At 29.6% G+C, this 25,808-nt stretch overlaps 1 protein-coding gene across 5 annotated transcripts in view; it reads left to right on the top strand.

The window, feature by feature from the left end:
- Positions 1-25,808, top strand: part of LOC107447981 (adenylate cyclase type 2) — a 97,119-nt gene that overhangs the window by 50,840 nt on the left and 20,471 nt on the right. For all 5 annotated transcript variants that reach the window (XM_071182191.2, XM_021144315.4, XM_087159673.1 and 2 more), the window contains exons 5-16: positions 575-730; positions 3,572-3,717; positions 6,152-6,263; positions 9,845-9,972; positions 11,893-12,051; positions 13,606-13,741; positions 18,127-18,216; positions 18,305-18,363; positions 20,359-20,442; positions 22,908-23,075; positions 23,839-23,935; positions 24,044-24,166. In XM_071182191.2, the coding sequence (XP_071038292.1) occupies positions 575-730; positions 3,572-3,717; positions 6,152-6,263; positions 9,845-9,972; positions 11,893-12,051; positions 13,606-13,741; positions 18,127-18,216; positions 18,305-18,363; positions 20,359-20,442; positions 22,908-23,075; positions 23,839-23,935; positions 24,044-24,166 (1,458 nt within the window). The remainder of the gene's footprint in view (positions 1-574; positions 731-3,571; positions 3,718-6,151; positions 6,264-9,844; positions 9,973-11,892; positions 12,052-13,605; positions 13,742-18,126; positions 18,217-18,304; positions 18,364-20,358; positions 20,443-22,907; positions 23,076-23,838; positions 23,936-24,043; positions 24,167-25,808) is intronic.

Raw genomic sequence — 25,808 nt, 5'->3', positions numbered from 1 at the left:
CTTAAAAAAATTTAAAAGTGGTGATAATATTTAAATAAATGGCAAAGATTTATTTTTATTATCTTCCAATTAAAAATACAAAAACTGTGACTTTGTTTCCAGATATATTTATAAAAATAAAGTTAAGCGAAGTGGTCGCCATGAATTTATAAAACTACATTTTATTTTCTCACCTTTCCTAGCTGCTAATTGCATTTTTAAAATTTTTAAGGACACTACGATCCCTGTGATTATTACTTCCTACAAAATGATATCGGGACTTAAACTTAAGAACGATAGTTGAAAATTTTTAAATTAACTCAAAATAATGCCGAATTTTATCACAGCAGTTAGTAGAGTTTCATAAAATTTTAAAAAGCACATTAATTATATTGCTTATAAACATGAGATTAAAAAATATGATGTATAAAACGAGTAACATTTGTTTAAATTTTATCATAAACCGTAAGAGCCTTTAAAATTTATTCTACGTTTTGAATAATTTTTGAACCTTAGGTAGAAATTTCATTTGTTATAATTTAACTGATAAATCGAAAGCATTAAAGTTAAATAAAAACTTTAAACTTTTTTTTAGCGGCAAATGTCAACAGACGTCATTTTCTACTTGTCACTTGCCTTGGTGGGTCTATATATCCGGTTTCTTATGGAGTTTACGAACCGAAAAGCTTTTCTTGACCGAAGAGAGTGTTTCGAAAGCAAATTTCATCTCCAATACGAAAAAGATCAAGAGGTAAGAGAGAGAGAGAGACTTTTGTTCGATAAAAACAGTTATTTTTACTTTCGTGAAACGAAAACGTCACGAATGTTTATTCAGCTACCATAACATGCCCATCCATCGTCCATTTCATAATCTTGTTACTGAAAAATAGCTTTCAAAAGAACGATTGTCTAAGAAAAGCTGCCATAAATATGCAAATCGGAAAAGTTTTCCGGATTTCCGTTTGAATCTTTACGTTCATTTTTCTTAAAATTCAGATTCTCGAAATAGATTCATTTTTCTTTCGTTTTCACTATTCGCGAAATGTACAGTGAGCAAAAAATAAGCTCCACCTTGTATACTTTTTGATCTAATGATCGGATCTTCATGTTCTAGGCCTCATTCTTTGTGGATCGAGGGGATGACCTCAAATATGCTAATTAATTAGTACAGAGAATATTTTAAATTGCGAAATCGGATACAATAGCGTACTTTCTTTGATGAGGAAATCTCTAAATACGATTTTTTTTTCAAATTCGATTTCTCAGGAACTAGTTGACAGATTTCGCTCAAATTTTGTATTTTGCAATGTAAGACTCTTAGTAAATAAAATAATGAAAAATAATAAATATTTACCTACAGATATTTTTCATATGGAATTATCTTTGGATGAATGAATTTTATAATTGTGTACAAAAATGTTTCAATCAGCTTAAAAAGTTCACGAAATATGGTGAAATACGCGAAAAATAAAATTTATATTAAGAAGTTTAAACTTTGGACCGCTCTCCTGATCAAACAATTGGAATCATTTTTCCATTATTGGGGCTACCCCCTATATTTTGGGGATCTGAAATACGAATCAGTAGAAAAAAAGGTATGTTTATTCAGAGAAAGTACTGTGTCTGATTTCATAACTCAAAATATCGACATCGCTTATTAATCAGCATATTTGAGCTCACCCTCTTGGACCATTAAGATTGAGTTCTAAAACGTGAAGATCCGATTATTAGATCAAAAGTTAGTCAAGGTGTTCGCTCTTCGTTTACAAACTGTACGTTTTCTAATTTTATTTCGAAAAGAAATCAGCATATGCTATAAATGTTCAGAAATGATTAAAGCAAAATTGTTCATTATTATAATTAATTATTACAATTACTATAATTAATGCATAAATTGAATAATTATAATAATTGCAACTTTTGTATTTATGCATGGGAAAAGGGGAAAATGTATGTTTGTTTGAATAATTTTGCGCCAGACAATGCATTGCTAATACAAATAAGATTCATTTGAATTCAACCGTCACGATTCCAAACAAATTTTCAAAGAATTGCTATTATATTTCAATATTTAATTTCCTTAATTTTAGAAAATATAAAATTTTTTTAATATTCATCAGAAATATTATAATTGATTTTTTAAATCAATTGGTAGAAATATTTTAGCGAAAAATAGAAACGAAAATACTTATGTTAATAATAATAATTTTCAAACTATTCTCAAACATTTTTCACCAAATGTTAGTAATATTTTAATTTTATAAACGACATTAGGTAGATAGAAAAGATGTACATATATTTATATATTATAATTCAATTTTTTATAATTATTTTTATCAAAAAAATTTTAATTTTTATGTTAATATTTTTTATTATATTAATTATTTTCTAATAAAAATTATAATCAATTAATTAAATTGAAAATAGCCTAGACCCGAATTACTTTTTTCTACTGTCGAGAAGTTACGGGAAAAGGAATAAGTAAGTTTTACGCAGCTTCTGTTAAGAGAAATGTTAGATTTTAAATAATAGAAGGGTCGTTAGCACAAAAAAGATTTTTTGTTTTAGGGAATTTATTTCATGTAGAAGAAAAGTATAAGTTAGTGTTTTTGTGCTTATTGGTTATTTGTTTTTGTCTATTTGTAATTGTTTAAGAATTTGTTTGAAAAAGATATTGTATAAAAATAAAAGATTTTAAAAATATATAGTTCAAGGTCTTGGAACACTTCACAATAAGGCAAGGTTTTTAACTCTGCTTGTTTTTAACTATATAATCTACAGTACATTGAGAAAAAATATTGTTAAAATTACCAAAATATGGTAAAATTTGTAGTGTTTCTGGCTGTATGGGAACACCAAAAAGCTCTGTAATACTACCGAAGCGCTTTTTTAATGGTTTTAGTAAAAGTAGCTACAAAATGTAGTATTATAATATGTAATAAAATTAGATAAATGTGGTGAAATTTGGTAGTTTTATAATGATACCTTAGAGCAAGAAATAAAAACCATTTAATCGATTGCATTTATTTTTTAGCTTTGCATCTTTTACTAAATACGTGATAATAAGAACTATATTTTTTAAAACCCGAATTTCTGATAAACCGTTACTATATAAACGGAAAAATTACCAAATGAATGATTCAAATACTGTATATTTTAGTTTTATTGAACAGAATGATTTTTTGCCAAAAATTTCAGTACGGTAGTTATACCAGAATTTTTTTTTTCTACGCGTAGAAATGTAAAAATTAAAGTAAGTGCGAAAATATCAACAGTAAATGAATCATAAAATGACATAAGAATAGTATTTTCTACGTTAGTTAACTTAGTTAATTAACAGAACATTAAGTAAAACTAATGTTTCAGGGCAATTGGTTAATCATTCAGCTCTTTTTTCTTTACTGAACTGTGAGAAATAAAGATTATAATCTAAGAAAATTGTTATATATTAATTTCAAATTAAAGTTTCTTCAGATTATGAATCCAAAATAAATGATTTGATTTCAATTTTCTAATAAGTAAAACAATTTTCCATTTAAAAATCGTAATAAAGTGTTACATTATTTCAATGAATGCAATGTGAACGTTATAGGATCGTCTCCTGTTGAGTGTTCTTCCCAAACATATTTCAGTACAGGTAAAAGAATGTATACGAGATGTCATACGTCGGATTCATCTCACACCCATGCCTCAAAGACCTTTCACAGAACTCTTTGTGGAAAAACACAGAAATGTAAGGTGAGCGGTTTTTTTTTTCTCCAATTAATTCTTAATCTCAACATCTATATATATATATTTCTCTTACACGGCACCAAAAAAAAGCCTCATTACAACTCCCCGAATGGTAACATTAGAAAATCGACCAATGATTGCTGCTAAAAATGTCACATGGCAAATGTCACATGAGGTGGCTCAACATATAGCGCTTTTAAAAACGGAAACAATAACCAGAGTGAGCATTATCAGGTTGATCAAATCAGATTCATGCCCTAAAAACATGATAATATTTAATTTAAACTCAATTAGGAATTAATTAGGCTGGCCTTCTCCATGACTATAAATAAGTCACAAGATCAGACTTTTGAGAAAATCAGCTTAGTATTTCTCGGGTAATGCTAACAGCCATGCATTTTAATTTATTGTATGTAAAACATCCTTATTTTGTTCTAAAATGTTATGTACTTTATCACAAATGTTAATTAATATAGAAATTGATTTCAATAATGCTGATCACCAAAACATATTTCATTTGGCGATAAAACAAATTTTTGTGTTCTTGAAAATGAAAGACTTTTTGAGGGTTATTATCTCACCTGGAAAAGTTAGGGTTTAAAGTTTATATTTTTAAATAATAAATTTTTTTTCTGAAACTTTCAGAATTTCTAGCATTAACTAATTTATTATACACATTTATTTGAATTTTGGTGAGTAACTGCAGTATTTGATAATTTATTTTGCTAATATGTTTCTCATTTAGCTAATGTTTTGATTTTTTCACCATGTACAATCTACATAGCTAATATACTTTTTTAAAAGCCAATAAGAACATAGACAGAATTCTTCTACATAAGTACAATACTATGTCTTTGATGATAAAATACTATGTCTTTGATGATAATATACTATGCCTGTGTGCTAGAACATTGTGTTCATTGGCGAGCGAGCGCAGTGAGCCATGGTTCACGGCGTGAACCACATAGGATTGCGTAGCAATTCTCGGGGGTTGGCGAGCGTTAGCGAGCACGGGGCAGAGCCTCCTAGTTTATATTATTTCATCCCCATTATTATTACATTATTCCCCTACCCATTATGGCCCATGATTCTTTTCAAACTACCCTTGAAAACACTCAGGGACTACCTGGCCCTATAGGCATTTAGAATTTAACTTTCCCCATCTTTTGTGAGCCATCCAATGGCACTCCAGATGCCTCTTCTGTTTCAATTTTCTAAATTTTTATTTAACTGCTTTGTAATTATTTCATTATTATTAATAATAATAAAAATGGTTCGGGGGCTTCCCAAATTGAGGACAGCTCAGTGGGACACGGGATAGTGGGTGTTTCCCTGCTGTCTGCCCAGTGTTGGCCGCGCGCCTGCAATCAGTTGGGTGATGCCACCCTGTGAGTTTGGATTTGGAGCTGGACTGCTCACAGTTCTTCGCCTGTCGGCGTGGCTGTAGTGCTCTATGCCTGGCTTGGCTCTAGGCCTTGTACCTAAGATTCCGTATTACTTGGCTCTCATTCTGAGCTCGGCTGCTTCGTGGAGCGAATCGTCTTATTTTTTTGTCTTATGGACTCTGCGGGATAAGGTCACCACAATTTAATTCCTTTTAAACGATAAGTAGAAGATGATAGGCTGGGAGACAACAACGGAGAGATGACCCAAACGTGCCTAAATTATTTATTTGCGTACTCACATTTTAGACTCAGATCAATTAAGTCTCAACTACTGGGTTTGAATATTAAGAAACTAAGTGGCTTCAGTAGCAAACAATCTTTCGTCTAGGCTTAAAAAAGTTAAATAAAGCTGCTTGGCAAGCTAAGTCCATTTTAATTACCAATTAAACGTCTCAAATAAATGATAAGATTGATGTTAACTTTTTAATGTTAATACTCACTTTCACTTAGTCCTTATTTTTAATTATTTTTTCAAAGTTTATTTTTTACTTTGAAGTGTTTTTTTCCCCCACTAATTTTCAATATCCACTGGAAAACGCCTGCACATATTATTAAATAATTTTGAATTATTTGAAACTTTAATTTTGGCTTATAAATTTTATTATTATACGTAAGGTTAAAAAGAATTTTAAAAAAAATCAAAATTAAAAAATTTGTTCTTATGGAAAATAATAATTTTTTTTTCAGCAATTTAAGTAAATCTGCATGTTTGTATTTTGCAATTTCTGTATTTTGACGTAAAATGTATTTTTTTTCCAACTTTAACATTAGTTAAGAAGATCTAAGGGAAATAATATAAAAATAACTTTCCATCTTAATAAAAGAAATAATTTATACTATTATAAATTATACTTTTAAAATAAACTTTTTTCTTCATCCGAATTTCGATTAAAACTTTCCTTAAATTTTGAAATATAAATAGAAAAAATATAAATATTAAAAAAACTCGTTGATTTTTTTTAATATTAATATTTTTGTTTTGTTTATCTTTTCAGCATTTTGTTTGCAGACATTGTTAATTCGGTTGCTTTGACAGCATCACTCAATGTGAGTGAATTGGTTGAAACTTTGAATGAATTATTCGGCAGATTTGATGAATGTGCAGAGGTAAAACTAAATACTTTCTTAGTTATTTTTTATTTTTCTTAGTTAATAATTTTAAAAAAAACGTGTTACAAAATTGAAAGAAAAGATTAATCCTTTAATGCAGCAAGATGCATAAAAAATGAATATTTATGTGAATATATCTTTATTTCTTATATCAGAATTATGTATTTATTTTTTTAATCAAAGTCAATAATGCATGCTTTATTTAATTTATTTATTAATTAAATCATTTATTACTTTATTTATTTACTTAACTGTTATTAGTATTATTAAAATTTCAATTTTTTGAGTTAATTAAAAGAATCGAGTTTCATTTTTTGAAGTTCTGAATTAACAACTTTAAGAACTATAAGGCAAAATGAGCGTTCGTCAAAGCCCACGAAACAATTGAACGCAACTGAGAGCGATTAAAAAATTGTCTGCCAGTCGTCAACCGATCACCAAAAATGCACACCGTGTGCATTTTATTATTATTTTTTTAATAAATATAGAATTTTGAATGTTTTATAATATTCTGAAAATTACTTTCCTGCTTTATAAAATTTTTTCTTCAATTTAGAAATGAGAGTTAGCTATGTTTTGAGAAACGCTTCAAAAAAAAATGCTTTGCATTATTAATATCAACAATTTCTTTTAAACGTTTTAAATTTTAGAAGAAAATTATATACATGTAAGAAGCCGCCACCGCTAAAAGTGCTATAACAAGTCACTAGCTAGTAGCTAAAGTTCCTAATTTTGCCTTATATTTAGAGCTATAAAGCATATTTTATTGAACTTGAGTTTTGCCTGAAAGACTGCTTTCTTCAGCAGTTTCCCGAAAATACTCATGACTACTTAACTTTATTTTTACTTATTTACTTTGAAAGAACTATTTAACATCATCGAATATAAGTCGTGCATCTTGGATGTGATTAAAATTGGCCTAAATGACGTTCTACATATTGAATATAAACTCTGTATCTCGGATATGATTAAAATTGATCTAGATTTCTTTTAACATCATTTAATATAAGTTATATGCATTTCGGATATGAAGATGTGATTAAATTTTGCCTAGATGACTTTTAACATCATTGAATACACTATCTACCAATAAGTATCTGAACACGTGTGACTAAAAAGAAAAACAAACTTCATTCAAAATCAATAGTTGTAATTGCCTCCACGAGAGGCAATTACAGTCGAGGCCGGATTGACCATTAAGCAAACTAAGCACGTGCGTAGGGCACCAGAGGATAGGGGGGCACCACAAAGCCTAACTAAATGTTCGCAATTTTTCGAAACATTGCTTATAAATTTATTATTTAGCGCTTCCATTTTAAGAGTAGGGCTTCAATCATTTTCCTAGTTTACAAGCATTTCTAAGTGCGAATTTTTTCATAACAAAAGAAAAAAAAGAACGAAAGATGTTACGTATAAAAAATTCTTGTTTTTATAATGAAATTAGGTAGTAAATTCCTATGCGATAAAATCTCTATCTACTTATCGATTACAATGATTTTATAGCATACTGCTGCGATTTATGTTTACAGAATATTTTCCTCAAATTGTACCAAAGTCAATACTTCAGCAATTTGATTTTTTTAAGTAGAAAAATTTTATTTCAAAAAAATTCATTAATGAAAAATTTTATTTCAAAAATATTGATTTGATGATGTAAAAAAAACTGTGTTATGCCTTTTTTAGCAGTTTTTGTACTTTTTTATGTTCTTATTTGCTGCACATTTTTACAAAAATATTTGCTTATACTATATCTTTAATTAATATTCTCATTGTAACTGGAAAAAGTAATCTGTGAATTACATAAAGGTTGTGTAGGCACCCATTGATTTCAAAATTTTACGTTAAATAAATTTTTTCATTCACTAAAGGAAGTAAAAGGAGCTGTGTTTAAGAATCATTTTTCGATTTTTTTTTTTTTTTTTTTGTGAAGTAAAATTTGCACAAATATGACCACGCTAATATGATTTTTTTTTCTATATATATCGAATATTGAAATTGGATTTTAAGATTTAAAATACATACTATGTAATATGAATGCAAGCTAGTTTTTTAATGGAGAAAAGAATTACAGGTCCCATAGTCCTTAGAGTCTTGTAAAAATACAAATGCTATAAAAGTTGAAAACAAAAGATGTGTAAATTCACAATATGAACCGGATGTTCGTCGACCGTGAAAAATACGTTAAAAAGAGTACCCATTAATATTAATTTAATTTTAAAATCAAATGTAAGAAATAAAATCAAATTTTCAATCATTGAATTAAGTATATTTTTTACATCTGATAACGAACTTTGTTAAAATTAATTAGGAAACAAGAAAAGCACTGAAAATTTCAAATTAAAAATTAATAGTAAATTTAAGAAAGATATTTTTACTAAATGAATTTAAGAATATGTTTAATAACTAATCCTTAATGACTTAATGATAATGATTAAAGTTTGAGCCAATGAAAATTATTATCTAGATTATATATATATAAACATTTTTAAATACTTTTAGGATCAGATACTTGATAAGTATATTATGGATATTTTGCCTATAATTTCCGAAATTTCATCAATTTTTATTAAAATGATAATTTGAACATGTAAAAATTTTAAAAATAATAATTTTATTTCTGTTACTAAAAATAAATTTGATAGTTGTGCTTAATTTACTTGTAGCTCGTGTATACATGAGATTGAAATAAATAAATAATTAAATAAGTTATTTCCATCATCCATTAATCTTCTTTTTCTTTAAATAAAAATTGATCATTCTTCATAAACGAATGGAAAAATATTGGTGATGGTGTTATTTTATTATAAGCTCAACACAAGACTACCCGAGAATGTTGTTCAATTTGACCTGATTTTGCTTTTGCTGTGTAACAAACAATCCCGCCGAAAAACAACAAAAGCTGTATATTGCCTGGAAAGGCTCTGGAAAAGGACCGCCGTGATTGTCACCAACATATGGGTTGAATTTTTTATTTTTATTTCGAACAATTTTTATTTCGAACATTTTACTCGAATGAGCTGCACAATCGGTCTTGCCGATGAGCAGACCTAGTGCGCTCTCCAGAGGTGGTATCCACTCTTTCAGGACCACCACAATGGGTGAGATACCGTTGGTCATGTTAATTTGGACGTCTAGTTTCTGCCACACTAGATGGCAGCAGAGAGACTCTATTTGGATGCTAAAGTATATAAAGTATATGGGTTGAAATAGAAAGCTAAATTTTCTTCAAGTGCAACCAATTGATTTACTACAGAGAACATTCCTCCATCTCAGATATCTTTAAGCATCCTATAGGTGACTCATTCCCCCTTCCTTTTTCTTTTTTTTTTCTTTTTCTTGGAGAAGCGGTCCTAATCTCAGAAAGTTCAAGTTGGCCTAAATAACTTTTTGCATCATTAAATATAAGTTCTGTAACTCAAAATACGATTAAAACTCACCTAAATAACTTTTAGCATCATTAAATATTATAAGTTCTGTATCTCGGATATGATTAAAATAGGCCTAGATAATTTTCACATCATATGACAAAAATATTTCTTGTAATAGCAAATTAATCACATTTTTGTTCTCTTCCTCAGAGAAATCACTGTCTTAGAATAAAGCTTCTAGGTGATTGCTATTACTGCATAAGTGGAATACCCGACAGTGATCCACTACACGCCGATCACTGTGTCCAGATGGGTCTCGACATGATCAACATCATAAGGTTCGTACCTAACCTGATGACATTTTTTGTGACACTAGGTTAAGAAAACAAAACCAACAGGAATTCCATGTTCAGTGACAATTTAGAGAGGCAGTATGAGCAGATATTCACAACATAGATCCAATTCATAGTTTAAAAAATTCAAATAATATGTACTACAATTAAAAAAAAACTCTTTTTATTTTTGTATTTCTAACGTTCGTGCCCGATTCGTTTGCATCGGGAAAAAGATATTGTTAAGTGTCTGGTTAGATAGTAGAATGCTGAATAATGTGATCAACAAATAATTGTGAATAAGTTCTGCAAGCGATTCACTTAACTTTCATATTATTTTCAAACCAAATATCTAAACCATAGCCCATTGCGAAGCTCTAGTGTGACGTAAATGAACAACAACAGCAGCAATAAATATTCAAACCAAAATTTCAAACCAATTTGGTCAATCCAAAAAAAATATCATTTTTCATTAAGACAACGCAACAGACACCGAAGAGAAATCCTCTGTCATCTTCTGATCCCGCAATGGACTGATTGTTAAGACACGGTTCCCTGCAGATCACAGAAGTTAAGCATCAATGGCTGCGGTCAGTGTGCGGGTGGGTGACCACTTGGATCAGTATGCGTAGGGACCGAGGGTGTGCGGTATTAGTCCTCGTTAAACTGTTCTACGGTAAAATTTTCGACTTCGCTTGCAGGTCGTCGGGCTACCGAAGCGGGGGTGCCATCCCCTCTGCAGAGGATCAAAATTGTGATGGCATGCCGGTGGATCATCCTCAGGGATGTTTCCCAGACCGTCGCCAATAGCCCATTGTGCAGCTCTAGTGCGACGTAAATGAACAAAATCGAATCAAATCTTTTAAAAAATTATTTCGTTAAAATGTATTGTTGTTGTTGTAGTTAATTTACGTCGCACTAGAGCTGTACGAAGGACGACGGTCTGGACACCGGGGAAAAAAAATTTTTTTGCATGTATACAAATACTTGATCTTGCATAATTCGGGTATGGAAATTTCAAATCTGAAATTAGTTTAGCTCCTAAAGCTACATATTATTTTTAAATAAGATTTTTAATCTATTTTATGTCAAAATGTACGAGTTTGAAAGCATTACATATAGCCGGGGGTCTCGTAACTGTTGCGGTGAATTTCTAGGGGAGTTAGAGTACATCACTAGGATTAAAATTGCACAGGAATCCATACCCGGAAATGACGTCGTACACGGCTAGGGGCGCTTCCCTATAATGGCCTGTTCAGAAGAACGTGCGGAAGCAGTTCATAATAGGGAAGCGATATTTGTGGGCATGGGTTCCCCTGCAATTGTAATCCTGATAATGAGTCCTAACTCTCCTACAAGTTTGTCGCAACAGTTACGAGATCCCCAGCTATATATAATGCTTTTAAACTAGTACATTTTGACAAAAAATAGACTAAAAATTTTATTTATTAAAAATCTGTTGCTTTGAGCGAGAAGCCGTTTGCAGATTTGAAATCAACGGAAAATATCTAAATCCGCTAAAAAATTTCGTGCAGCAAATAAAAAATTGATCTCTAGTGTAATCAATTTATAAATGCAAGAAAAAATTTTAAAGTAAAAAATTTATCAAAACTAATTTTTCTTGACTTGTGACGACCGGCCTGTGTGGGGGTTAGGGAACTGCATGACCTTGCATCAGAAAGGTTCTGGGTTCGAATCCCGGGCAAGGTATGGATGCTCTTTCCATCTCTATGTACTATCTGTCCTTACTGTGGGAGCAACGTTGGCCCACCTAATATGGTGCCCCTGAAAGAGAGGCCAACGAAACTGTCCTGTAAATGCCTGAATTGACGAATGTTAACACAGGTGGGGATTGGAAAAAAAATTTTCTTGATAAATATAAAGCGCATTTATATTTGACTATAAATAGTTCACTTCCCTTTTCAGAAATTTTCGAGAAGAGACGAAAGTAAACGTGGACATGAGAATCGGGGTGCACAGTGGCAATGTTCTGAGTGGCTTATTAGGGCTTCGAAAATGGCAGTTTGATATATGGTCTAGGGATGTTACCATAGCCAGTAAAATGGAACAATCAGGAAGGCCAGGGTAAGAAATTTATTTATTTATTTTTCAGAAAAAAAAGTGATTGTAGAAATCATTTGCATTACATGGAGAGGAAAATCATAAAGACCTCCCACTGTTAGCCCAACGGCAAGGGAATTCCAACTCAAGAGTCGTATATCCTCTGTGGTAGTTTTAATGCTCTTTTTAATTGGAAAATAAAATACTGTCAGCTTTTCTTTTGCAAACTGTAAAGCCCTTTTTTAAAAATATTAAAAATATTTATTTCATGCTTATTTTAAGGGACATATTAGTATTAATAGTTTTTTTTAACCATTTTTTTAAGTAGAAAAATATTTTTATTTGAATACACAATAATGCTCTTAATTTAAAAAATTTCACTTTTGACGTAAACTCATATTTAAAAATTAACATTTAAATGTAAAAAGTAAATTTTTGAAACAAACTTTCTTTATAAAAAGGTCTACTTTATAAGCATTTACACTCTTGAATTTCAAATAATTAAATAATTTTTGAAGTTATTAATGATTATATATTAATGATTTCTTAAAAATTTTCTTAAATAATTAATGATGTTTCTCTTTATTAATACTTTTTATGTAGAAATATGATATTTAGTTACTTCATAACTATTTTTTGATGAACACAAAATTTTACTTTTCAACAAAGTATGTACTTAGTAAAAGAATGTTTCATTATTAAAACGTTGAAATCCCATAAGTCCGGTAACAGTCCCCATAAGTTACATAAAAGTAGTTTTGTAGTAGAAAGTATTTTTAGCAGTTTTAATTTCATTTTTCCATATAAATTGCTTTATTGCTTATTCTTGCGTTGATTATTTTTTCCTTGGAAAAATCTACAAATTTTATTAAAAATAATTTTAAAAAAAGACCAGAAATTTTTTTACCGTTTTTGAAAATAACTATAAACCATTAATTTCCATTATTTCCAAAAGATTCCATAGTTAAAAATTAAAAATATTAGAGGGCTTGAGTTTCACAAGACTTACTGATGTAATCTTTCTAAAAACTACACGAGAAATTTTTTTTTGCAAAATTACCATATTGTATAGCAATAATATTTCTGGTTAATATATATGTGTAATTCTGGTTAATAAAGCCAAACGATATTTAAATTATTCATTTGATAATTTTTGCGTTTATATGGTAACGGTATATCGAAACTCTCGTTTTCCAAAATCATAGTTCTTACTACCACACATTTAGTAAAAGATACAAAACTGAAAAGTTAATTTACCGAATAACTGATTTTTATACCATGATCTAAGGCATCGTAATAAAATCACTAAGTTTTATGACTAAATTTTACCACTTATTATAATATTATATTTCATTGTTAATTTCATCAAAGTTATTACCGCTTCGGTTAAAACTTTCCGAGCTTTTTTGTGTTCCCGTAGAACCAGAAACACGGTAAATTTTACCATATTTTTATAGTTCTGACTATACGTTTTTTCTCCTTCTTTATAACATTTTTGGTATTCATTGCGAATTATTTCATTTCATACCTATGCTGTTGTTATTCTCCTCCTCATTTGAAATATTTTTACTTCAACAGATGTGTTCACATTACCAAGGCCACCAAAGACTTACTTCAAACTGAATACATGATTGAGCCAGGAAATGGAAACATCAAGGATGATTACTTAAATAAACTTAATATGGAAACTTTTTTCATTGCTCCGAAAAAAACAGTTAGTAACTTTTTTTATACATTTGAAATTTTACGACGGAATAAAGTAATTAGGTTATTATTTCCCATGATTTCAAGAAACAGAAGTTGCTTAGTCATTGCATCGCTAAAGTGTGCGTACTTATAAAGTGATCGAAAAGAAATATCTGGATTTGTAGTCTTGTTTTTAAAATTCCCGAATAAAATTGTGCAGAATATCACGCATTTATACCAGGTTTTAAGATACAAGTTTCTAGGATAAAAAATATTATTAAAAGTGGCTCGGAGCTTTTGAAGTAAAAAAAAAATCGCAATCGATGCCATTTTTTGCATCTATACTAATAACATAATAAGTATATAAAGACTCTTACTTGAAAACTATAAAATGAGGCAGTAAATAATAAAATAATCGATTTTCTTTTATTCATTCATTTCACGTAAATTTACAATTCTTATATCGTTTACTTGTAATATTTGGAAAAAATTGTGTTCCTTTAAATAAACTGTAAGAAATTGGATTCTCTAAATTCCTGACATTTTCTGATAAAATTATTTCATAGGAAATCTCCCTTAAGGGCAATTCCATATGTGACGGAATGACATTTTGACTTGCATGATGACAATTAATTGAAGTTTCTATGCATCTAATTTAAAATAAACATGATTTTTTCTCATGCATATCATTATTATTGGTATAATGTGATTCATAAACTAAAAAAAAAGAATTTTGTATTTTTTTTATTTTTAATTTTATGAACTTTTTACTTGTGTGACGGAATGACATTTTGGCAACCAAGCTTTCGGCATGCCGCTTAGAACTGGTAGTTTCTGTGAATTTTGCAACGATTATTTTCCTGAACTATTTTTTACTTTTAGTATAATGTGTAAGCAATGTAAATTGTGAATTTGGAAAATTAACCTCAGGTTGGTTAGCAGTTATTAACATCTATTTGCTGTGACGGAATGACCGTGACGGAATGACAAAAAGTTTAGTGGAGGAAAGTCTTCATTTAAAAAATGTTTTATTAATATGTAAATGATAAACAGAATGTAACAGATAAACAGAATTAATATTTACGTAAGAATCAGTTAAAATTTCAACAATTTGAAAATTAGGCTGTCTCAGAAGAGGTTTTATATCTAACTTGCCAATGTCACATCTTATCTTCGTTCTCAGGAAATTTATGCATAAATCAATTTTTGTCCCATGTTCTTTAAATACTTTAACATCTAAATCGTCTTTGTTTATCAAAGTAATTTACACTGCATATAAATGTGCCTTCTTTTTTTTCGCAGTATGGGACAATGATTAAAGAGCCGACCGCATACTCCTCAATCATATTTTCCATTTCCTCTTCAAAACAGTGGCTTTTCAAATCATACACTTGGTTTTGGTTAAAATTAGAAAGCATTCCAATTTTGATGATTCGCTTCTCAACTACATGAGCATCTAGTGTAGGTCTCTTGTTCCTGGCAATGCTAATGTAGCAAGTGTCTTTTGCCCTCTCTTAAATAGAATAGCTGGACAAAAACAAAACTTCAACGATTTGTTGCTTTGACTTTATGAAATCATAAAATTCTTTTACATATTATGTGCCGTTTTAGAGCAGCCAACATCTTGTTTGGCCTTTTAGAACAACATCACAATTACATGGTATTTATAGGTGCATGTGCTGTGAGGTATTAATGAAATACACTTAACAAAAATAAGAATAAGAACAAAAATGAGATAAGACACACTTTACATCAATATATGCTTCTTTATGAAAAGCCTCTTTTAAGGCCATAAGTATATATATTGCGTCTGCACTCTTCGTTACTCTGTCAGAGTTTGTATTATGACTGAATCCTTCATACTTGGGGGCTTGTAACTAACATCATCTTGACAGTAAAATTTTTTAACCAAATTAAACAGCTCATCAACATTACTTTTCTCACTTAGTTTCTTTTGAGTTCGATGTTAAATACTTCTCAAATAAAGACTGAATTAATTTGTTTACCTCTATTGGTGATTTTGGAAGTGAGTGTACAATTTTTTTTATGGTGAGTGTACAATTTTTTTTATTGGCTTTACCAAGACTCTGCAGGAATTTGTATAGGGAATTTAAATTATTTGTATGTGAAGAGATTGGTAGAATTTGATTTTTTCTTTGTTTACACAATCTCTGCACAACAGCGTTTGCACTTCTGAGTTTTTTAAGTCCAACTTTTGTCGCGGAAGCTTTCTTCTCTGTTTTTTTTCTTCATCATATCATGGGGATCTTGGTCTTTTTCAACATTTTATCTGTCTTTCAACAGCTGTTTTAGCCATTAGGTTAATTGAAAAAAAAAATAATTCCCTAGTTTTTGACTAAGCTTCTCAAGGACTCGTTTTGTCATTCCATCGCCGAAGATGTGTCATTCCGTCACGCTAATTATTGGAAGTTAATAATCAAATGCATAGAATTTTACAATTTCTCATTGATTCTTATGCCACATCAGCTTTATATTCCAAAATATACACATTTTCATTCAAAAACGCAGTTGCTATTTAAAAAAATATACTAAAACATGTGACGGAATGACACAAAAAAAAGTTACTTTTATTTAATATATTAAACTTAAAATGACTTAAAGGCTATGTTTTAAATGTTTAAATTTTGTACTATATGCATATTTTTATCAAAATATTGCAAAAGAAAGATACATTTCTTTTATTTTATAAGTATTTTTCAAGAAAACAATTTGAGCACAAATGTGAAGAATTCACTTGTCAGCCATGTGATTACTTTAGAATGCTGCCAGATTCAAAAAACTTAAAATTATCAAAAATTTAACAGTAATATGTAGACTTTGGCTATTTTTGAACATATTTTTAAAATTAAAATATGCAATTCATAAAAAAAAAATTTCACTTAAAAGTTGACAATTTCGTGGAATTGCCCTAAAGTACATTTTGTCAAATTGCAGAAATTACTAATATCACTTTTTTTAGAATACGAATGTTCTCAAAAGAGTCAGGCTTGACGCTACATATCAATTACACACTTGAGTAGAAAATATAACATCACAGCGTCTGTACCATCCCGTCATACTATGCAAATTTCTTTAGAATCAGAATATCTAGAGATGACGCACTACATTTCGCGTTTCATGAAAAATCACGTGATTTCGAATATGTGTCAGAAATAAGGATATATAGCTCAAGGATAGCTGAACTGTCTAAAATGAGAGTTTTATTTCTGAAAAAGGTGTATGTGGACCATTGTACTTAATTTCCAAAACAATTAAAATTATATTTTACTGGCTCTGTTTTAAAATGGCGGGAACTGTCGAAATTTTTTCAATGCTATATAGGAGTAATTGCTAAAGTGTTTTTTTTTCCCCTCCTTTTTTTTTCTTCAAAAGACTACATATTTTCAATTTGATAAGAAAATATTTAATTTAAATAAAAAGTTTTGTTTATTCAATGAGAAAATTGTTGTACGTGAAAAGACAGTTGTTTAAACTGGTGTCCTAAAGTTATTCAAATTAAAGGTAATATCTAAACGTAGTTTAGTCCGACATACGGGTAACACTAAAGGTGGTAATACTACTGGTAATATTATGGGTATTACTAGATATACGGGTACTATTCTAGGTAATACGCATCTGCGATTGGCTGAGAGCCAAATTTTACAACACCGATATAAAACAAAAATTTCTCAAAAGAATTTACGTAGAAAAACATAGACAAGATATTTTATCTGAACGGAATCTTAACTAATCAAAGTATCCATTACACACAAAATTAGTGTTAAATATTTTAGGAAATAATAAGCTTTTAAAAACTTTAACTTTTACTAGTTTAATTGTTTTTATTTGCAAGGAAAAAAAGAATTCTTGTAAAAACTGAATTCAGGCTATGAAAACAAAACATACAATATTTAAGTCATTCATATAGCAATTTTTCCATTCATATGATAACGGTTTATCGGTAATTTTGGTTTTCAGAATTATAGTTCTTATTACCACATATTTCGTAAAAAATACAAAACTAAAAAGTATATTTAACCGAATAAATGGTTTTCATGCCAAGCTCTAGGTTCTCATGATCAAATTACCAAATTTTACCACATTTATCAAATTTCAACATATATTATTACTATATTTTGTTATTGAATTTACCAAATTCATAATCATATTTTCGTGTAAGAAGCCAAGGTATGAGCAAAGGTTGGTGAAGGCAATGTTTGCCGAGTGTATCAACCGATTCCTCTATCATTCTCGTTCACAACCTTAGTCCAGACAATTTTGAAGTTGTTTGTCGAAACATTTCTAGATGTAAAAACTCTAATCTGAATCAAGAACTAAGTCTGATAACTTATTTCCTTTTATCACAACACGTAAATTAATACTAAATTTAATGATACAAGAATTTGTTTTTAGATAAAATCGTCTCTGTACATTGTTAATCCTGACAGGAGCCCAAGTCATTCGAGGAGAGCTTCTTCATTTAGACATTCCAAAATTCAAAGGGTTTGTTGTTATTAATCATTATTTGTATTACTTCACATTCTTTTTTATCAATATTCATTTGATGTGGAAAAAAAACTTTTTTTTTCAGAAATTATCCTCAGCTACAGAAGTACTATCATCAAGGAGACGAACTGTTTTGGGTTTCAGGTATCTTAATTAAAAAAGACTTCTCTTTTTTTACGCGTAAGAGATTAAATAATGACAAATCCGTTGTGGATCAATTGCATTTTGTTCTAAATAATCAAACGTAAAATTATTAAAAAATCAATTTGAACAAAACTTTATTTATGAACATTAAATTCTAGCGATAATTTAAAAAAGCACATATTCATCAAAATTTTAGTTTTTACTCTTCGCACTCTTTTCGCAAATAGTGATAGATTTTCATAGTTTTTCTCTGCCTTACGTAGATTATACTCAATAATCTTCTAACTGACTCAGGTGTTCACTTTCACTTCCTTTTATAACCGGCTTTGAGCAACCGACCCTATTCTGAGTGAACGACTTTCAAAGTTCACATATCCAACTCAGAAGACAAGAGAACTCCTGGATCAAACACTGGGACAAATTAACCTTTATGGAGGATTTTTTTCATGGAACTAACTCGCAATTACTTTACATGGAGAGACGACATTAAAAACCTCCCAGAGTTAACCTAATAGCAAGGGGAGTTTAACCCATGATCCGTTTATCACTGTGGATATTTTACGTCAGCATTATGGTTGAAGTGAGCCTGGAGCAAAATTCGTATTAACCAGCCACCGTCGGGATCCGAACTTGGGTCACCCCATTGCTCTATCCCCGGAGCGACTGCTACTCTCAGGTGCTTACTTATCGTCTGAGTATGGTTCAAAATTTGAAAATTACAATTGCCTCAAATCCGTATACTTTGATAGGCTATCCATCGTGGTGATAACTGATGTTTGTTTTCATATAAATTTATTTTACTTATCTAAATAATAAAAATAAATTAGAATTCATAAGATATAGTTCTAATTCAAAATGAAGCAATATTTTATGTAAAAGTTTTCATAAGTAGAGAATGTATCGCACAAATGTTTAGCTCACTTGCATAGAAACAAATTATCATTCACTTTGGCTAAGAACTTTTACAAAATAATCTAGTATCTATAATAATGTAACATAAAACTGATTTGCATAAACACTTTAATATTAAAGTTCATTTAATATGTAGCCCATTGATTAAAGAATCGAAAACCTCACCACAGTGAAGACACACCGATATATGTACACGTGATATACGTGCTTGTAAAATCTGTGGAATCGAAAATCCTGTGGTCCGTTGCTGATCAGTACCATGTGTACAGGGACTTTCCTCTTCAGATTTATGCCTAAATTGAAAAGTAGCATCACGGTGCTGCCATCTATCCGTAGGGTTTTGGGTCAAAAAGTACTTTTATCGTACTATGCTCTCTTGTCAAACGAAAAGCGCACATTCCTGACTTAATTCGCAAAGCCTATGACGTGCTTGATTTATCCAAGTCTCATTAGAAGCAAAATTATCAAATAAGGAGTAAATTAACATTATATATATAATAAATGTTTTTTATTGTGTTAAACCAGAAAAAAAGCAGCAGCTTTTCATAACATTCTTAATTTTTAATTACGCTTGAAGCTTTGGTATCTACTTCATAATTAGCTTAATAAATCTTATCAAAGTATAAAAAGTATTCCATAATCCCTGTCTTTAATCAGTATTTTAAAAATTCTTTGAAAAAACTAAGTCAAAATAGTACATATACATATTTGGTTGCAAAAACATTTAAGCGAAAGAAAAGAAAACGCCTTTATTATCTAACCCCTTCATTATTGAAAAAGAGGAGTTTAAAAGCAATCAAAACAAGTTCAATTACCCCACGAAACAGTGAGGAGATGAGAGGCAATTGTCAGAAAGATCTTGAAGTTTTATTCAGTAATCAGTAATCAAACAAGTTTTGATGCTTTTAAACCCCTCCTCCTTGATAGTGATTAATCAGATTTCTATTTGGCTTTTGTTTTTCTTGTGTTTAAGCATTCATTTGCAACTCCCAATATGCATACTTTTTGACGAGGATACTAAAAGTATTCCATTCAATTCTATTTTTAAAATTAAAAATAAATATTTTATTCATTTTCTTACAGTCTCCTACAATTTCGCCAGATGGTGAGCCAAGTAAATGAGTTTATGGAAAGTGCTATTGATGCTATGGCTCTAAGTAAGAAAGAGTACGTTTCTTAAAGACTTTTGGCTTGATGCATGAAAGACATATAAAGAATTACTTCTTGTTACAATTAATCATCAATTATTACTTCATTTATTTCATATCTCTATTTATTCAGGAAATATTTCACTTTCAGTAGTTAGTGGTACCGGCCAGTCAAAGGGTCGCATTTTCTTAATGCATTTTCATGGAAATTTAAACGATTTCAGTATTCTTATTTCGTCCAATTTTTGGAATTTTAAGATTAACACACAAAAATATTAAGTTAAAAAAAGATAAAATTACAGTATAGTAAAAAATGCGATTTATTATTTTGTGCTAGTAAAAAAGCTAGACTCGCAAATAAGTCTCTACGAGCTCTTTCGATTTCAATTTTAGACAGAACAGCAAGAGAAGTAATCGGATGACAGTAAAATTCTTCAATAAAAAGGTTAACTTTAAACACTTCTTTTTATAATTTTAACCAGCAGAATCTATGGATGATGTTTTCTACACTAGCGAAAGCTGCAAGCTCCATACCGCCTATACTTCCTGGTAACTGTATCCGGTGTATTTTAAAGCCATTTGGCTCGCAACGTGATCATTGTGTTTTGAGAATCTTGCAAACGTGGTATTTGATTATTTATTACTTGTGTTTACAATGTTAACAATGCTTGTGTTTGCAATGCTAAAGGTGCTAACACTAACGTAAGATGGTGCACAGCTTGCAACAAGAGCAAACAGTAATAAACAAATGGAAAGAGGCCAAATCAGGACTGCCAAAAAAGCGAGTTATTTAAAATCTAGCAGCCATGTCACCTTTTTTAACAATATATCTATAAATAACTAAAACAAATTTTCACTTCAAACTCACCAGAATTACTTAACAGCATTAATATCTTACGAAATGCAGCAGGTTTGAGCTCAGAAATTATATTATTTACTTCTTTTATTAAAAACAAAATTATCCGTTTGAAAATATCGCCTCACAGAATAAGCTGTAGAAAGCAGTTGCAAGCTTTCTAACCGGAACTAGAGCAGGTATTGAGCTCGAGATTGTTATTGTTTACGTTTATATTGAGAACACCATCCATTATACTCTTTTTAAATAGAATAGGTATCTCAAGGGTACGTGATTTCTCCACTTTCCACACTTTTCCTCTCTCCGTTTCCTCCAACTCCTCTTTTTCCCCACGCAAGCAAATTACAACTTCTGACTGAACCCCACTGCCGTCATAAAAAAGCAAGTTTTCGCCAAAACCATAATTATGACGAGAGGAAAAGTATAGAGAGTGGGAAAAAACGCCATCTTGAAACACCTAGTCTCTTTACAAATATTATAACACAGTGTTGGGTGAACCTATAGTTCTCAAAATAGTTTCATTGCTCCGCTAAGCATTGTAACGATTGAAACTTTTACTTCTATTATTTTAGAAAATAAATAGTGAGATAAAAAAAATTCAAAATAGCATGAGGGCGTAAAATTTTTCCTTCGTAAGTCGTTTGATCTTATTTACTGTTAATTTTGGAAATAAGAAGCAAAATCTTCAGATTTGTGTAAAAGGGACCCCAAAAAAGGAGCAGCTCAGGGCTGGGTCTTTAAATTTCTCGATCCGTCCCTGACTTATATAGGGGAACCTAGGACAAAACTAAAATGTTTCATTATTTTCTTCCTATATTATGTGCTGATAACAGAAATGAGAGTATTGTTTACTTCATTAACTGTCTTCTAATAGTTGTTCATTGATTTTCACAATTTTGTCAGCATTTTGTAGAAAGCAGAATTGTCAACATTTTCTAGAAAGCATAAATTTTGACATTGTTTTAAAAAATGTCATGTTATTTGGCAAAACCCAAAATTTTGAATGAAATCGGTCGAATAGTTCTTGGGAAGTCAAATGTTAAATAAACGACTTTTTAGAAATTCGATAACTCTGAAACTCAAAAATCATAAATGACGGATATGTACCTATGACTTTTGACTCCCCTTTTCACAATTACTAAGTTTAAAAAATAATAAGATTTAATTAATCACTATTTAACCAGTCAGTCTTAAAGTATGGAGTTTTTAAATACACAGCAATCAGCCTTTGAAGTATACAGAATATTGAGTTGATAAATGACACACGATTACTGAAATTAGTAGAAATGAAATGACGTACCGGTCCACCAGTTATCTAGCTATAAGCTATCTATCTAACTGAAGAGGACGGATAGCTTTAGCTATCTGTCCTAAACAATTTTTAGCAAGATTGTAAGTATGGTTTAAAATTTAAACACAGCTTAGAATTTCAGGCCCTTTGAAACTGAGGTATTTCCATTTTTCTCTCAGAAAAAGTTTTGAGAAAGATTAACTATCATAAAAATTAAAAAAATAATTGTAAGAATAATAATTGAAAAACCACTTTTTTACCGGTTTGTATACATTAAAAAGATAAAAGTTTTTTTTCTGTGTAGTATTACTACTAAAAAAACTTATTTCTATTCCAGCCAGTGGCTTAAGCCAGAAGGTATTCAGCCATTACTTCTAACCTTTAAAGACAAAACAGTAGAAGTACCATTCCTGTTGCAGAAAAATCCACTTTTCAAATATTCCATATTAGCAACGCTTTTTACTGCTTTTGTTCTAACAACTATCAGTTGTCTTGTAAAACCCAGGTAACCAAAAATAATTTCAAACTATATTTTGTATTGGACATCTTTAATAAATATTTAAGATTCAAATGTTGCTTATTAATTGTAACTAAAGCTTGTTTTAGATTCTTTTTCTTTTACATACGCTTTTGAAATTTAATTTACATCATTATTTCAAAAGTAAAGCATTTCGTAATCTTTCTAATTTGACGAATAATGAGAACGAAAGTTTCTTTTTACTTAATTTTCTTAATATTGTATGCATCTCATGACAACGATTTTCATTGCTGAATATAACAGTTAATTTACAGTAAGGAATACCATTATTCATTACAACGAAGTCGACTACATTGAAACTAAAATAACTATTTAGTCAAACTTTTATACTTCTTGTAACAAATGTTTCATATTAGCTATAACAATGTTCTCTATATGTTTGAAAATACTCAAAATTTGTTTTGCCCGGAAAGTTTTTTTAATTAACAACAAAAAAATTAATTTCTGAAAGTTATATATATATATATATATATATATATATATATATATATATATATATATATATATATATATATATATATATATATATATATATATATATATATATATATATATATATATATATATATATATATATATATATATATATATATATAGATAAGGTGGTAATAGTTTCATACTGCCTCCGGGAATCGATAACTACCTAACTTTATTCATCTTAATAATGATTGTAAATAATTTTATTTTAAAATTCCTATTAAGATTTTTCTTTTTCTTTCCATAAATCTAGATTGCACCTGTTTTGGATTGCAAAATTTTTGTTATTTGCAATTCTAATAGTCAGCGTTATTCTTCTATGGGTGCCAGCTATTTGGAAGATAATTAAGGTACGCATTATTTTTTATTTATTTATTCATTTATGCATCAAAGTATATCAAGCCCTTAAAATTGTTTCAAATTTATATAAATTTTGATATAAATAATTTCAATTTCAGAAAAAAACGTCAAAACTTCATTTTCTGTACTCTCTTCGAGGATCTCTGAACAATTTTTTACTCAGAACAGTTGTTTTTGTCGGAATATCTGCACTTCTTAATGCGGTAGCTCTAATGGGTTTGGTAAGCAGATTTTTATACACAATATCATTATATAACTATACTATCTAAAATTTAGCTGCCCTAACTTTTCTATTTAATTTTTTATAAACAAAAATCCTTCTTCATAACACTTTCTTTCAAAAAAAACAGAACTCTTTGTTAAGAATTGTGATTGAAAAAAACTGTGACAAATCTAAAATTAGTTATAAAGGAATGAAATAATTTTATTTAAAGGAAATGGAATCTACGGTGATCATCCGTATTGCGAAGTTTGCAAAATTACTCAATTCAGAACGACGCGTGCCATTATCTATCTTAAATATTGCCGTCGAAAATTTTTGCTGTTACAACTTTTCTCTCTTATTATTTATTTTTTTAATGTTTCTTTTAAATATGTTTTTTTAATATGTTTTTTTGATATGTTTTTTTAATGTGTTTTTTTAATTGCCTTTATGAAAAATTGAGTTCAAAAAAAATTTGGGAGCTTATCGTACTATTCGTGCAAAATACAAAATTTTAAAAAAAATCGGTCGAATAATTCGCGATAAATCATATTTTTGAATATTTACCTTTTTTATAAAATTTAGAAACGATTTGGCCAATTTCATTCAAATTTTGAACTTTTCCATTTAAAATTATGTGAAAATTCGTATGACTTACAATTTCTAATATTTTCGTCTATTATTAAATAAAATAGTAAAATATGACAAATAATTATTGAGCATTAACTTTTGAGTGAAATTATCTTTGAATAAACGAATTTTATAATTGTTTGCGAAAAACTTTTCGATTTGTTTAAAAATTTTTCGAGAAATAACGAAATAGTCAAGAAGTAAATTTAACATATGCCTTTCAGACCTTTCGACCACTCTCTACTCAAAATTTTAGGACCATATATTTCCATGATTGCGGCTACCCATGCTTTAAAGGTCAGAAATCAAAAAAAATAAAAAAGCTTTGTATTTATTTGTCTTATAAAGAAAGATTTGTTTATTCACAGAAAATACATTTTTGTATCTGATTTTGCGACTTAAATATCGTCTCCATCTCCACTAATCAATTAGCATGTTAAAAGTTAGGCTTTCAAACCATTAAGATTATCTTAGTACGTGAAAATCCGATCATTAAATCAAAAGTTATTCAGGGTGTTCTATTTTTTTTCGTACTGAGCAATGGAATAACAAAAATTTTAGCACAGATAATGCCATAATTCTCATTATCCTTTAACTTTAAAATGCTTTAAGGTTAAGGTGTTTTCTCCGATAATATCAATAAATACACCATTGGAGATTTTGGATCATGTGGAATCATAATAGGGTTCAAGTTTGCTGCAACCTTAATATGGTACACTGCTGGAAATTTCTCGAAAAACATGGTTAAATAACAATTTATTTAATCGTTATTTTTACCCTATTCAACTAAAGCAGATAAATAACCATAAAAAAAAGGATCGCTTTAAACTATTTACTGTCAAAAAATTTTATTGACTTTTCCCCTAATATGGTTATGCAAGCAGAATTTCATCCTGTTCCAACTATGCCAACTGCCAATGAGAATCGAATGCACGTTCTTCGAAAGGTGGAACTGAGCCAAGAGATAGGGTTTATGAATTCAAAGTGTTATTCTTCATCATCAGATACCTAACACAACAGCGGATGCCTAA

The sequence above is a fragment of the Parasteatoda tepidariorum genome, chromosome 3 (assembly GCF_982258835.1).
Source record: "Parasteatoda tepidariorum strain Cologne lab strain chromosome 3, Ptep-v5.0, whole genome shotgun sequence".
Lineage (NCBI taxonomy): Eukaryota > Metazoa > Arthropoda > Arachnida > Araneae > Theridiidae > Parasteatoda > Parasteatoda tepidariorum.
This window is presented reverse-complemented; position numbering and strand designations above follow the sequence as displayed.